Source organism: Pteropus medius, unplaced genomic scaffold (genome assembly GCF_902729225.1).
Source record: "Pteropus medius unplaced genomic scaffold, Ma_sr-lr_union100, whole genome shotgun sequence".
Classification (NCBI taxonomy): domain Eukaryota; kingdom Metazoa; phylum Chordata; class Mammalia; order Chiroptera; family Pteropodidae; genus Pteropus; species Pteropus medius.
In genome coordinates, this window is record NW_024340701.1 from 9,733,173 (window position 1) to 9,747,305 (window position 14,133).

The 14,133-nt window shown below is 43.6% G+C and overlaps 1 protein-coding gene across 1 annotated transcript in view; it reads right to left on the reverse strand.

The window, feature by feature from the left end:
• PLPP3 (phospholipid phosphatase 3) overlaps nucleotides 1-14,133 on the reverse strand; it is a 78,027-nt gene that overhangs the window by 10,699 nt on the left and 53,195 nt on the right. Inside the window, exon 5 of the mRNA XM_039887299.1 lies at nucleotides 4,763-4,939. Coding sequence (XP_039743233.1) covers nucleotides 4,763-4,939 — 177 coding nt within the window. The remainder of the gene's footprint in view (nucleotides 1-4,762; nucleotides 4,940-14,133) is intronic.

Consider the following 14,133-nt stretch of genomic DNA (forward strand, 5'->3'; position numbering starts at 1 on the left):
TGGTGACTAAGCCAACATTCTAGGATGATGCACTACGGGAGCTTAAAGACGTGTCATGATCTCCTAATAGAGGCCACCTTCATGAGCATTATAGGAAAATGATTCCATATCAGAAGACAAGTCCAGCTCAGTTATTACAAAGTCAGTTGTGCCATAGAATCTCTGGCAGAAGGCCACGGAGCTCCAAGATCAGGGCTTCCAAGATCAAATTCAGTCTAGGAAACTTGGCTCAGAAGGGAAGTGTCTTGCCTGAGGTCACAAGCTAATTGTGTCAGCTACTGTACTAGGTGCTGAGAATGAGTAACCAGAAAGTTAAGCCACAGATTCTACTATTAAGGCACCACATATCTAGCTGGGGAGACAGACATATGAACAGACAGTTATGACAGAACCAAGATAAATACCAGAGCAGGAAAAACATGCAAAGGGCCATGGGAGCACCAGAATGAAGTTAGACGATTCTGCCTTCAGGGAAGACAGGGAAAGTATGGTAGACTAAACAAAGTCCCCCAAAGATGTCCCTGTCCTAATCCCCAGAACCTATAAATATGTAACCTTACATAGCAAAATAGACTTTGCAGGGGTCACTAAGTTAAAGATCTTAAGATGGAAAGATTATGCTGGGTTATCCAGGTGGGCCCAAGGTAATTACACAGGTCCTCATAAGAGAGAAGCAAGAAAGTCAGTCACAGAAGGAGACATGGCAATGTAAACAAAGGCCAGAGAGAGGAAAGGAAAGATTTGAAGATGCTGTGCCGCTAGTTTTGAAGATGGAGGAAGGAGCCACAAGCCAAAGAATATAAGCAGCCTCTAGAAGTCACAAAAGTCAAGAAAACATATTCTCTCTAGTGCCTCCAGAAGGAACGCAGCCCTGCCAACACCTTGACTTTAGCCCAGTGAGACCCCTTTTTGAATTCCCAAGTCAAAAACTATAAGAAAATGAATTCGTATTGTTTTACACCGTTAAGTTTGTGGTCATTTGTTACAGCAGCAGCACGAGAAACTAACATAGAAGGCTGGATCAGAGCTGGGGTGAATCTGGAACCATGCTCCATCAATGGGGACAGCTATGTAAAGTAAGAGCTCAGTGTGTCAGAAAATAGTGACAAGTTTGATGTCCCTGGAGAGGAGCAGGAGATGGGGCCCTTAAAGAAGGCTGCGTCTGGCAGAGAGGGCATGTGTCCAACCACTTCCTGGCTTCTCCATCTTCTTTCCCTGTAACTTAACCCTTATTTTTTTTTCTTGTGTATATATGTATATATTTTTAATTTTTTAATTACAGCTGACATTCAATATTATGTTATATTAGTTTCAGGTGTACAGCATAGTGGTTAGATATCATATAATTTACAAAGTGATCCCCCTGATAAGTCTAGTACCCACCTTGCACCATACATAGTTATTACAATATTATTAACTATATTCTCTATGCTTTATTTCACATCCTCATGACTATTTTGTAACTGCAAATTGGTACTTCTTAATCCCTTCACCTTTTTCATTCAGCACCCCTAACCCCTCTCCCATCTGGGAACTTAATCCTTCTTAGTCTCTTCAGTGAGGACAATAATGGATATAGGATTCAACATAGGATTTGCGGGGGACTGAAGAAGATGATCTGTGTAAAGTGCTTAACGTAGTGGCTGGCACCCTGAACTCTCAATACACATTACAAATATTATTTCTCTGTTAAGTTAATGGGAGTTCATTGGCAGAGTGGGAAATGGACTCTGGGTTCTTGGCACTCCGTGCCATGACCTTGTACCGTACTGCACTGTCTCTTTCTTGGTCCTCCTAGCCAACCACTGTGTTTCAAGATCTATTCAGTATAGCCATATTTATGGATGATAAAAGAACTTGGCTTTTCCTGGGTTTTACTTGGACAGTCTATAAGACTTAGCAGAGCAGGGCCACAGGTTCCTGCCTAGGCTGTGAGAGCTATGCTGAACAACTCCAAGAAAGCATCTGATAAAGCTGTAAAACCTGTGAGGCAGACACCCTTTATCCTCTTCGCATGTCCCTCTCCTGAGCATGTGTTGTCCTCAGATGGCCTCTTAGTCCCCCAGTCCCATTTCTAGGGTCTCGAGCTTTCTCTGTTTTCCTCACAATCAAAACCACTACCGCAGATCTTACAATGGGAAAGAACCCCTGTCTTCTTTTTCTCAAGCTGAGCATTCGAAAGCTCCTACGCTGACTAGCCACAGTTCCTTGCCCTGGCCTCTCAAATGGCTTAAATGAAGTGGATCACTCAGTGCCGTGATTCCAAGCCATTCAGGACCACAAGTTCCTGAGTATCAGGTTGGGTGTTAGGCATTTGGAAACAAATAATAAATAAGATTGAGTCCCTGCCCTCATGGATTTGCAGCTAAACGGACAAAAGACAAGGGAAGATATTTATCACCCCTTTCAAAACCACCTTTACCCTGTAAAACAGGCTTTCAAACTCAAGGCAATGAATGACTATACTAGTTCATAGGGTTGGGAAGGCCCTTGTGACACCTTTAAATTATGCTCTTTAATCAGTTGTCTATGCTGCTAATGCCTCAGGTTAACTCTGGCTGACCTCAGAGCCAGTGATCATCCTTCCTTGCCAAGTGCAGAAGGCAAAGCTTTGGAGTCAGTGAGCATCTGAGAGCAGGTGTCAATTAGCTCTGACCTTGGATGACTTGAATCATCTCTTTGAGCCTCAGTTATATTATCTGTAAAATGGCTTCATGGGCCTAAAAGGAGACAATGGGAAAAGGATCTAGAACAGTGCCAACACAGAGTAGGAGCTTTACAAATGCTAAAACTAAATTCCTATCCTGTGCTATAGTGGCCAAACAGGATAAAAAGTCAGACTCTTCATTTCCCTTCTCGAAAATAAACCCTGGTCATCCTGGACATTTATTCTAATTGTGCTCAGCCAGTGCTCTGGGATAGAAAAGAGAGGAAGGCTATGATAGATGCTCCCATCTTTTAACTTTTTAAAATTGGGGGTGCAGGTGACTCTAATTAGGGCAGTGGTGCCAATGAGGAAACACAACAGCAGGCCCTGTGGGGCTCCTCCTGCAGAGAAGGGCACAGTCAGCAAAGAGTTACCCTTTAGTGCATACACCCATCCCCCACTGTCACTTCACATTAAAGGGCCAAGCATCAGAGAACAAGCATGTCAGTGACAGCTGCTCTCATTAACAGCTTGCTCCCCCAATTTCTCTCCCTACTGGCCTTGACTGAAAGGGGGGGGCGGGGACAATGAATAAAGCCATCAATACAGTCAGTTCCTCAGTTTAGGATTCCCACACCAGGTTGGAAAGCAGCTCAGATGCTACATTCTTCGTGGTACCCACTCTGATTGCCCCAACTCCCTGCCTTTCTCCTTGCCCACGGCACACTGAGTCAGGCTGTCGCCTGCCTGCTGAAACACCCTGTCTGTGTCTCAGTTATAGCCCCACTTTGTAACTCCTGTGCTTGGCCTGGCTATGAGAGCAACTAGACTGGGATCTCCTTGGAAGGAAGGGCTGTACTTTATTCATCCCTCTGTGTTCAAGAGAATGTTCCTTACAGTGTTCTCAAGAAAGGGTAGATCAACTCATTGACTCTAGCATTTTGCCAATTAAGCATGGATTTACTTACGCTGAGCTAGGACCCCTGAAAGGCCTTGGTGGTAAGAGGGAAAATAACATATATGTTACATACGGTCCCTGACTCCAAAAACCCACATTTTAAAGGGAAACGCACATTAACAATTTCAACATAGATAAATGCTATCCTAGAGCAATAGGAGAGGTTGCTGTATAGAGATGTGGGGCTGTACCCAGGCTTAGAAATCAGGAAAGGATAGGGGCTGGTTTATATCTCTATTGTTCATAATTCTTAGTGTGAATGAGCAAGGGTTACACTAACATGCAACCTACATGTGGGGTGCTTAAACATCCAGCCATTATTGTATTATGAGATTCCTGATAGAATGGGGTGAGCTCCCCCGAGTAGGGCCCAAGAAAGCATAAATACTCAGGCATATTTGCTGAATAAGCCCCTCAGAACCTCTAGCATGCAGAAAAAGCAGAGATTCCTGAGGAGATGGAGGTTCAGAGAGGTGGAATACTTTATCCCACCCAACTGAGATCAGGCATGAAGTATGTGAAAAGGGTAACCCCTTCACATTTGGAGCAAATCAGAATGTGACCCATCCCAAGGCCATTCTCTCTAGGGAGCTCTGTGATGGGTAAGGCCCTCAGACTGGAGGAGGCTTAGCCTTCACCAAACTCCTTCTTCTCCAGCCAAGATTGAGGTTAGAGTCTGACCAAGTGACCCTAAAGGTCACAGTGGGACAGATAGTTTTCCAAGAAGCTAAGAATTTCTACTGAATAGCAAGTGTCCACCAAAGCAGCATGTGAGCACTATGAGTCAGAGACTTAGGCTTGACATGTGACCTGGGGCAAGTTGCTTCCCCTCTCAAACCCTAAATGTCCTCATCAATAAAGTGGGTGAGTTGAACAATATATAAGCCCTCTTCAAATTGCGACATTCTATGAGCCCAAACACGCCATTGTTTAAGGAACAGAGGATTTACAGACCCTGCTGGATTAAAACTCACGAGCTTGAAAGAAGCAGTAATTATTCTCATTTTACTGACGAGGTCCTGGGGTGGAGTGACTCTTCAGATACCAAGCAAAGAAGAGGATGGAGAGCTCCCTGGCTTTGGTCACTGAGCTGGAAACATTTAACAAGCAGGCAGACCAGGGCTCTGCTTGCATACTGAGGACAAGATGCTACTTACTATGCAGCAGGCCACCAGGGCTCCTTGAGCAAATCCTGCCAGGACGTCGCTGGGATGGTGCTTGTGGTCAGATACGCGGGACAGTCCTGTGTAAAAGGCCATCATGATCAGGGTGAACTGCAGGAGGGGCCGGAGCAGACGGGCACCTCGCCAAGTGAAGCGGGCCTGCAGGTACAGCTAGAGGGTGGAGATAAAACAAACAGACACTAAGAGACTCGCCATTCACCTGCATTATAACACCAGGACGACATATACTACTTTTCCAGTAAATGGAACCATCTGGACCTTGGGTGTGGCATATTGTAGAAACAGCATTCGACTTGGACATGACCTTAAGCCAGTTATTTAAACCTTGAGCCTTAGTTCCTGTACCAAAAAATAAAAAAGAAATGAAGCTTTTCTAGGGAGATAAGCTAGAGAGTTCTGAGGAAGATAATACATGGGAATGGTCTTAGCACATTGTCTGGCACATTTTAGACACTTTATAAATGTTAGTTCCCTTTTCTCTTCTTCTTAGTTGAAACTAATTAAAGAATAGTAACCAGGGTTAGTAAAGGTTTCTTCTTTACAACTGATGAAAACTCATTTAAGGCATTTGTGTTTTCCTGAAGATTATGGCTAGGCAGTCCCTATACCACCTGTTTCTCAGAACTGCCCATAGAAAGAAGATATTTGATGACAGGGGAGGTTATCGTGAGTCACGAATGGATGCTTCTGCTTTAGAAGAAAGCAACTCTATCAAAGAACAAGTTTCTAAGTCATTCCTTGGGACTGTACCTTTTGAATCGGAAAGTAAGGAAACACATAAACCGAACAAACAATGCCAGAGAGCTTTCACAACAGAGGTTGACAGACACTGGGCTGGGTGGGGTCTGGGAGGAAGTAACCTGAGAGAAAAATGGAAAAAAAAAAAAAAAAACCACCTCTGGCCCGAGCAAAAAAGTTGAAATGACGTCAACTGGGCATTGTCCCCTATAGTTATCTTGCTGCAGTTTCCGTTCTAACCTCTGGGCACAACCTACTTTCCAGGTTCCTGTGGGAACTTGGGAAACGAGGGGGAAGAGGCAACGGGACAAGGGGAACTTCCGAGTACAAATCAAAGCAAAGCGCTCGCTCAGAAAGACCAGGAGAAAGGGGAAGAGAGTGGAGGGGAGGGGGCTGGTGGCCTAAAGATAGACCCGTGGCAGTGGCAAAGGCATGACTCTGCCCTTCCTGAGACAAATGGACACCTTCCTTTCGGTGGTCAGGAAAGACCACTACACCAGAGGCCAGGGTTGAGAAGACAGAAGAGTGGAAGATTCCAGTCACTCTTATCCTTGCGGGAAGAGTGTCTTGCAGTGAATCCCCGATTACCTGGGAAACAAATTCAAAAACCCAGGCCTGGGAAACAGCAAGCAACTTTATAATTATTATGAAATTATATAAATGTCTTACTGAGAAATCTAAGACTAACAAATGAAAAAATAACAAAGAGAATGCATCGATGTTGTTGGCTGTGAAACAAGTGATAAAAAAATCAATGGTTTTCATATATATAAAAATAACCAATTAAAGACCTAAAAGAGGTAAAATCATTGTAACAGCAAAGGTGATTAAGTAAAATAGTAATTAACTTACAAAGAATCTCATAGGGTTTTTATAAAGTAAGGGTCATAAAGGACAATTTAAAAAGAGAGCTAGAATTTGTATTTACAAGAACATTCATTTTAAAGAACATTTAACTTACAAACTCATAAATTGACATGTAAATGCAATCAGACTCCCATAGATATCCTATAAATATTTGGAGAAAAACTTGAAAAAATTATTCTAAAAATAACCTAAAAGGCCAAACCTGGGAGCCCAAATAAGGGAGGAATAAAGTAAAATAAAACAAAACAAACAAACAAATAGATAAGCTAATAGATAAGCCAGTCAGCTAGCCAGGCACTATGATAGGTGCTAAGGACATAGAAATGGGAAGTTATAATTCCTGCTCTATGGAGCATACAGTTAGAGGGATACATGAAAACAAAAATAAGTGTGCTATGGGTTTTACAGGAACTATGAAAGAAGTTGGGGGGCAATTGCTAAGTGAAAGAGATACTTGACTTGAATCCTAAAGATGAATAGGTGTTTGCTAGGAGTTAAAGGGATAAAGCTGAAGAGGGTGTATGGGGAGCCAGGGGTGAAGGTTCATGAGAAACAGGGCTACAGAGGCAAGCAAGGGCTATTCATGAAGGGCACTGGATGTCTAACTAAGTAACTTGGCCTTTAATTAGTAGGCCAGTCTTTCTTAAACCATACTCCATGGAGTACTAAGGGCCTTTTTCAAAAAGACTGGTAAATGCTCTATACCAAATCCTATTTTTATCACTTATAATATTTATTAATTTTAGAGAACATCTACTTGTTGAGTCCCAAGTGAGACATGTTATTGTATGTAAGCAATGGTAAAAAACTGAATGGTTTTAAGCAAGGCAATCAGTACTGTAAAAAATACTCTGCAGGTTAAAGGCTAGTCCCTCATTTTAGTTGAAATGACCCAAAGGCAGATTCTACAATCATGAATTAAAAGCTCCCTTCCTTCGGGGAGTCAAGCTGGGGATGGTGTTGGTGTAGCTCCAACTAACACAAGTCTTTGGGACAAAGGCAAATTCAGGGAATCATCCACTTGTTCCGTGCCCACTATGGTCAGATCTCCCTCAAGCAAGTCTTGTCGATGGATGGGGTAGGGTAGATAACAGAAAGAGCACAGGTTTTCATTAGAAAAACCTCACTGAGCTTCAGTTTTCTCACACTTAAAATGAGCGTAACAACCACTTTGTTACAGGCTATACTATAGATTGGTGATAACATAGATGGAGTGCCTGTTGCCATATGATGCTCACTCAACATTTTATTTTTCTAATCACTTTTTAAAAATTTGGACCTAGCAGCCTCAAGATTTCCTAATTTCCCTCAACCGAAAAATCTGCAGGTCTTCAGAAAAATGCCTGTTTGAAATCCTCCAACACTTCCTCCTGCCTCTTCCAAGCAGGCTTTAGGTCATGGGCTTTGGAAATCAGGGTGGGGCACAGGAAGGGTGGGTTTCCCAACCGGAGAAGGCATACATCTCCCCTTCCACTGACTCAGATACTTAAGGCTGGAGCTTCATGAAAGAAAAAAATAAATATCTGAGAGGAACTTGAGGGGAGAGGAAGAGACCGGCCATCAGAATAGCTTCAGGAAGAGAGTGCTTATAAATGAGAAAGGAGTAGGGAGCCATGGGGAAAGAATCTTTTGGGAAAGCAGTCATATATGGAATTACAGTCTGTGGAGAGAAGCTTGCACTCACCCCCACCCCCCATCTCCCTATTTCCATCAGTAACTATCACATTAATAGAGAAATGTCTCAAGATCTTGGAACTGATCCTCGTGTCTGTAGCTGGGGCTTCAAGGGAAAGTATAGCAATAGTAAAAAGAATTTTGGGGTGAGATAGCCCCGATTCCAGTCCTGCCTCTGCCACTTAATAAGTGTGTGGTCACTTAACTTCTTCTCTAAGCCTCCTCATCTGTGAAACAGGTAGAAAAGTATTTTCTTCTCAGGGTTGCCAGAATCAAGTGAGACAACACAGGATCCTGCCTGGCATAAGACAGGCACTCAAGGCACTCTTCCAGAAATCCACATCGGTCACCCTTTTGCATTGGTAAATGAGATTTACTCAATGACTTTGGCGGATTTCACCTAAACGAGTAAATTATTAAAAAAAGATTGCACAATGACCTTCCACCCAGCGGCTACTTCTGATTTGAGAAGTAAGCTGAGGCAACAGGTTTTGAGGTTGATCAAAGGACCTGATAACTCCCTCCATCCCACACCAATCTAGCTGCTAAATAAACTGGATTTTGCTGGTTCATAATCCAGTCTCAGGAGCCACTCCAGGCCAGAAGCGTGGGCCTCACCAGGATCAGTGAGCACTTTCTGGAGTGCCCTGCTCCCTTGGAAACCTGAGCCTGGACATACTGTTTGGGCCAGGAGGTTCTATTCATTCCCACTCCATAGGGACAGGTACCCCTAGTTTAGGAGAGGAAGTCAAACCTCCTGACCACAAGGACGTTAAATCCTTGTCCTGGATCAAACAGCAAGGAGACTTTCCCAGAATCAGAATTCCTGCAGGGGCATCAGCCAAATCCTAGAGAAAAAGTGGTTTGAAATGGGGTAAGCAGAGCTGGAGAGAAAACCAGAAAGCCTTAATCACCCTGATCTCTCATAGTGGTCAGCAATCCGAGGTCCTGTCTGATCTGTTTTCACTTCCCCATCTGTGGGGAAATCTCTGGGCTAGGAGAATCCACTTCCTAACCAACAGTATGACACTGCAGAAAGTGGGAAGTGTCTGACTTATGATCAGAGCAACTAGATGTGAATCTCTTCTCTGCTACATATCAGCTGTATGACAAGTCACACTGTTTCTCAGAATTTCTGTTATCTCATAAGATTTGTTCATTTAAAAAGAAGAAAGCATATTGTGAGCATTTGTTCTATTCAAAACTCTGTGGAAGACACAGACATGAATAAAATAAGTCCCTATGTGAAAAAAAGAATATAACCTTAAAGTCCTTTTCTCGTACTAAGATTCTTCTTCCAATTGCTAAAACTACTAATTGCAGATATGAGGATGATCACAATGGAAAGGTATATGTCTGCACTGACACCGCCATGACCAAATGATGTGTGTGAAAGTCCCTGGCACAGAGAACTCACTCCATGAATGAATTTCTCTTCTTCTTGGTCCTAGCTTTGAAATGGGGGTCCTATGGAATCCCAACAAAACCTCCTTAGAAACCTCTGGATGAATTCAAGCTGGCTCCTCTGGTCTGAACCAGCAGAGTTCAGATGTTCAGTGAGTCACACTAAGTTCTTGCTAAGTCATTTGTGTTTCATTACTTGATTTGCATACTGGTGAAACTGGTCTGTACCATCCTCTCACTTCATTGTCATCACTCTTGGGACAGCTCTGCTAAGAGTAAAAAGGAAGCTTCTCGTTCCTTCCTTGTGCCTCTGCCTGTTCGCTTCTGTGATCAGAAGTCTGTCCTGATCACTGACCCCCACAGGAGAAAGTTTCTCCCTCTCTCATCGCCTCCATGGCTTATGCCTGGCTCTGCTTCATGTGTCTGGTGACTCGTCTACATGGTACAGAACTGGAATTTATCTCTGGGAAGTTATTCAACGACTTTCAAGACAAAAGAGAAAAATTTAGTTGACTTTTCTCTTCCTTTAGAAGGGAATCAGATCTTGTTTTCTATCCCTATCAGGGAGAGAGAAAGATACTACCATTTTGCTAAGCACTAGACACCTTGGTAGGTGCTTTAAATGATATAACCTGCAATTGTCACAATCCTGTGAGGTAACACTGTTGTGCTCATTTTACAGGTGAGGAGAACAAGGCCAAAAGAGGCCATGTCACTTGTTCAAGGTAACAAAGAGCCATGATTTACATGGAGTAAGATTTGGCTCTAAGTTCATGCTCTAATCACAAAAATCACCTGGCTTCTGTAGGGAATTAGGACTATGCACACGAAGTATTGGTCTTTTGTACTGGACTTAATGTCTTCAGAGAAAGAACCAATTTGAGGGGACTACACAGCTGTCACAGACTAAAGGACAACCTGCATGGGGCATTTAGAACTTCAGGCTCCTCTCATTTACTCATCACAACTTTCATAACACCCATGTCTGAAACACAAGTGTACCAATTTTGTAAGAGTTATAGTACATCCTCTGACCTGATCTTAAGGAGAGCCTGTGAATTGACCCAGTGCACCTCACAGCAGAGTTGACAGCCCTCTCCTCTGTGCTCTAACCCTTCAGTCCACCCTTAGTCAGAGAACTTACCCAACTGTTTTTTGCAGTTATGTACTTTTCAGACTTTCCACACAAAATGTGAGCTCTTTTGGCGTCCCTGGGTGCTCACACAAGGTCTGACACAGGTCAGTGACACTGGAAGAATAGATGGATGGATGATGGATGGATGGATGGATGATGGATGGATGGATGGATGGATGGATGGACAGATGGATGGATGGATGGGGTAGAGAGGAAGAAATGGAAAAACATCTGGCACCGTGGTATATTCCCCTTGGGAACAACAATCTTGTTTCTGCAAAGTTTTAGCAAACACTCCCAGAATCTGCGGGTATGTCTCGTGGGCACACCAGACCCCAGTGCTCCAGTATCCTAAACATGTTGAACAAAATCTCCATGACTAACAAGCACAGGCTGGGGAACATAGCTGTCAGAGTACAACCATTTCCCTGTTTCCTTGGTACCCAACATACCCTCTGACACATAAACAGTTCTCAGGGGCACCACAGTAGAGTCAACAGGTAAACAGGTCAGTGAAGAGGCAGCAGAGGCTTTCCCTACACCACACAGGCCTCTCGTGATCTATCAAGTCAGTGATGAGGAGACGAATAAAAATTCTGATTTGAATGGAAAGAAGTTTACAGTTTCTCTGGCAGAGATAAATAAAGATGCAAATCCATAGTATGTCAGAGGTGAGAACTGGGGGGAAAAATAAGGCCGCAAAGGAAATTAGAGAGAATGAGAAGAACGGGCTGTCATTTTAAACAGGGCATCCAGGGAAGGCTTCTCTGACAAAGTGACCTGAAGGGCGAGGGGGCAAAGTGCAGACTCCTGGGAGGGGAGAAGGGAAAGGCCTCCACAGGAACCTGCTGCCACCCAATTTGAGCTGAAAAAGGAGGAACTGGAGACCCCACAGGTCTCCTCAACTCTCAGTGTGCCCTCCACTCGCTACTTCCTACCAGCCACCAACGCCTACTGAAGCGAAGACCTGCAGTTCTCAAATCACCACTCTCCTTTTCCCCTACACGCGGGTAATCCTTCCAGTCCTCCTATCCTCATCCTACTGGAAGTCTTCTCTGGCTTATGCCACCCTCCACTCCAGGTTAGCTGCCATAATTCTGAGCTTCCATAATAACCTACACACCCCCTTGCCCCTCCTGCACAATGAACCAGACTTGTCATTGTCCGCCTGCTTCTTTAGACTGATCTCTCCAAGGATTGTGACCACAGCTTACTAATCTCTGTTCCCACCCAATGTATGGTTCTTGGTGACATTCATGAAATGTATGCTGAACACTGAATGTTCAATGCATAGGGATGTTTCTGGAGGGCAGATCTCAGGTTGATTTTTCTCAGTAGCCCCAGAAGGGGGCAGAATGCCTGGCACAATAGGAGACACCAGCTATGCTACCTGAATCGGTGCCTGCCCTGGTGTTGGCATTTTTTCCAGACAGCCAAGTCATCCTCAATCCCTGACCATGGAAGTACAAGACCAAGATGTAGTCCTCTGGGGTTTAGGCCAGGGCTCAGGGGTAGGAAGCCCCATTTAAGCTTATGTATGCTGTGGGATTTTCTTATTAGAATATGCATTAACAAGCCATAACCTCATCCATAAGGTTCCGTGCCCAGAGATAATTTGGTGTTTGGGGAATGGTTTTTCCAAGCTAACTATTTTACAAATCAAAATCTAATATGGAGTGCCTTGCAAAACCATGGAAGGCTCTACATGGCAGCTGGTGCTGAAAGGCCTGGAGTAGGGATGGCTGATGCTCCTGGACAGACACTCTCTTTGAACTCCAAGGTAATGCGGGCCTAAGTTTGTCCCTGATGGCTCTCCATTGGCAGTTAGGGTAGTTCAAACTTCTTTCAAATAGAATCACAGAGATTGAGAGATAAATAGACACCACCTAATTCCACTCTTTCATTTGACAGATGGGGCAAGTAGGGTCTAAAGAAAAGTGGCAATAAGTCTTTAAAATAGACATGATTCCACTTTCCAGACAAATAGTACCCTGAGGCTTGAAAGCTAAGTAACCCACTCACAGTTCCAAGTAATTGGGCATGGCCAGAATCGTGCAGGTCTGTCTGTTAACGCTACTCCCAGCCAGAATCTGAGGGTCACAAGCTGTGTTAACAGAGCACCCAACTCTAGCACTTCCTGAAACCCAACATGAAAGCAGGGGCGGGGCGTCTAAGGGCTTCTCTGATTGACTGCAGGATTTCTCACCAATCCTGACAGGCAGCAAACTTGCTATAGAAAACATTGCAAACTGGACATTCAAGGGGTTGAGATTTATACAAACTATCACATAAAAACAGCCCCTGGCAAAGTCTTTATTTATGTAGCTCTCGGCTTCAGAGGTTGTTTTAGGGCAAAATAATCTTAGAGCTAAAAATAGAGCCCAGTGTTTGTATATTGTATATGTGGGTGTCTTCAAGTTGTGACTGTTCAATGTGTGTATGTTTGCAAGGCTTCCTAAGAGTGTGGAGTATGTACATGAGTGAGTGTGTGTAATAATACGCATAGGAGATGAAGGATTAAGGGGGCTCTTCTCTTTCTCCCTCTCTTTCCTGCCTTCTCTCCCTTTCTTCTTCCCAGGAATATAAAGGCACTATAATTGCTTCCTCCCTCAGAGAGATGCAAAGAAAGATTCAGTCAAAATCTACTCCTCACCCATCACCCCTGCAGAGACTCTTGCTGTAATCACAGCTGGTAAGGAGGTAATTGGTGGTGGCGGGAGGGAGAGCATCGCACCCATTAAAGCAGATCTGAAGAAAGGCAGGTCACCTTCAGGTGAAACAGAAATTAGAGTCAGGAGTTTATATTCTTTAAGTTTACTCTGCAGAGGTTTGTTTTGTTTTTGTTTTGTTTGTTTTGCTTTTTGTTTTTCGCAGTGCAGTACAATAAAAAGAACACAAAAGGATTCTGGAGTTATAAAGACCAGCCTTCAAATACCTTTTCTGCCTCTTACTGAATATAGAACTTTTACTGCTTAACTTCTTAGATTCAGGTTGGTTGGCTGGTTTTAAACAGAAAGCAGGGTAATCATAATGCATCTCGCTGGGTTATTGAGAGACTTGAATATTACAATATGAGCTCTATGCAGTGCCTGGCACATAGAAGGCACCAAAAGCCTGTTAGCACCTTTACCTTTGGGGTGGCTGTGGAGCGCACAGTAAGTATATAGTGCCGGTTACAAAATTATCTGCTGTTTTTCTCTCGGGAGAAAATGAAGGAATATGGAAAAACGAGCACATATCCACTCCTTTGAGCACCTTTACAAAACGCTGAAATTACATTTGTAAAATTGCTTCCAGCCCTGGGTAAAATATGAAAATGGAATAGGAAACTAAACAGCTTTGTTAAATTATCCTTTCTAAGAGCAAAGCAAAAACGAAAACAACAACAAAGTCAGGAATGGAGGGCAGTGCTGTTCACGAACAAATAAAATCCACATTTAATGCTCGTATAGGTTGGGGCCCACCTTTTAGCTCCGCATCCTAGATAAAGGGGAAGCCCAGAGGCGTCCAAACTTGGAAAGAATTG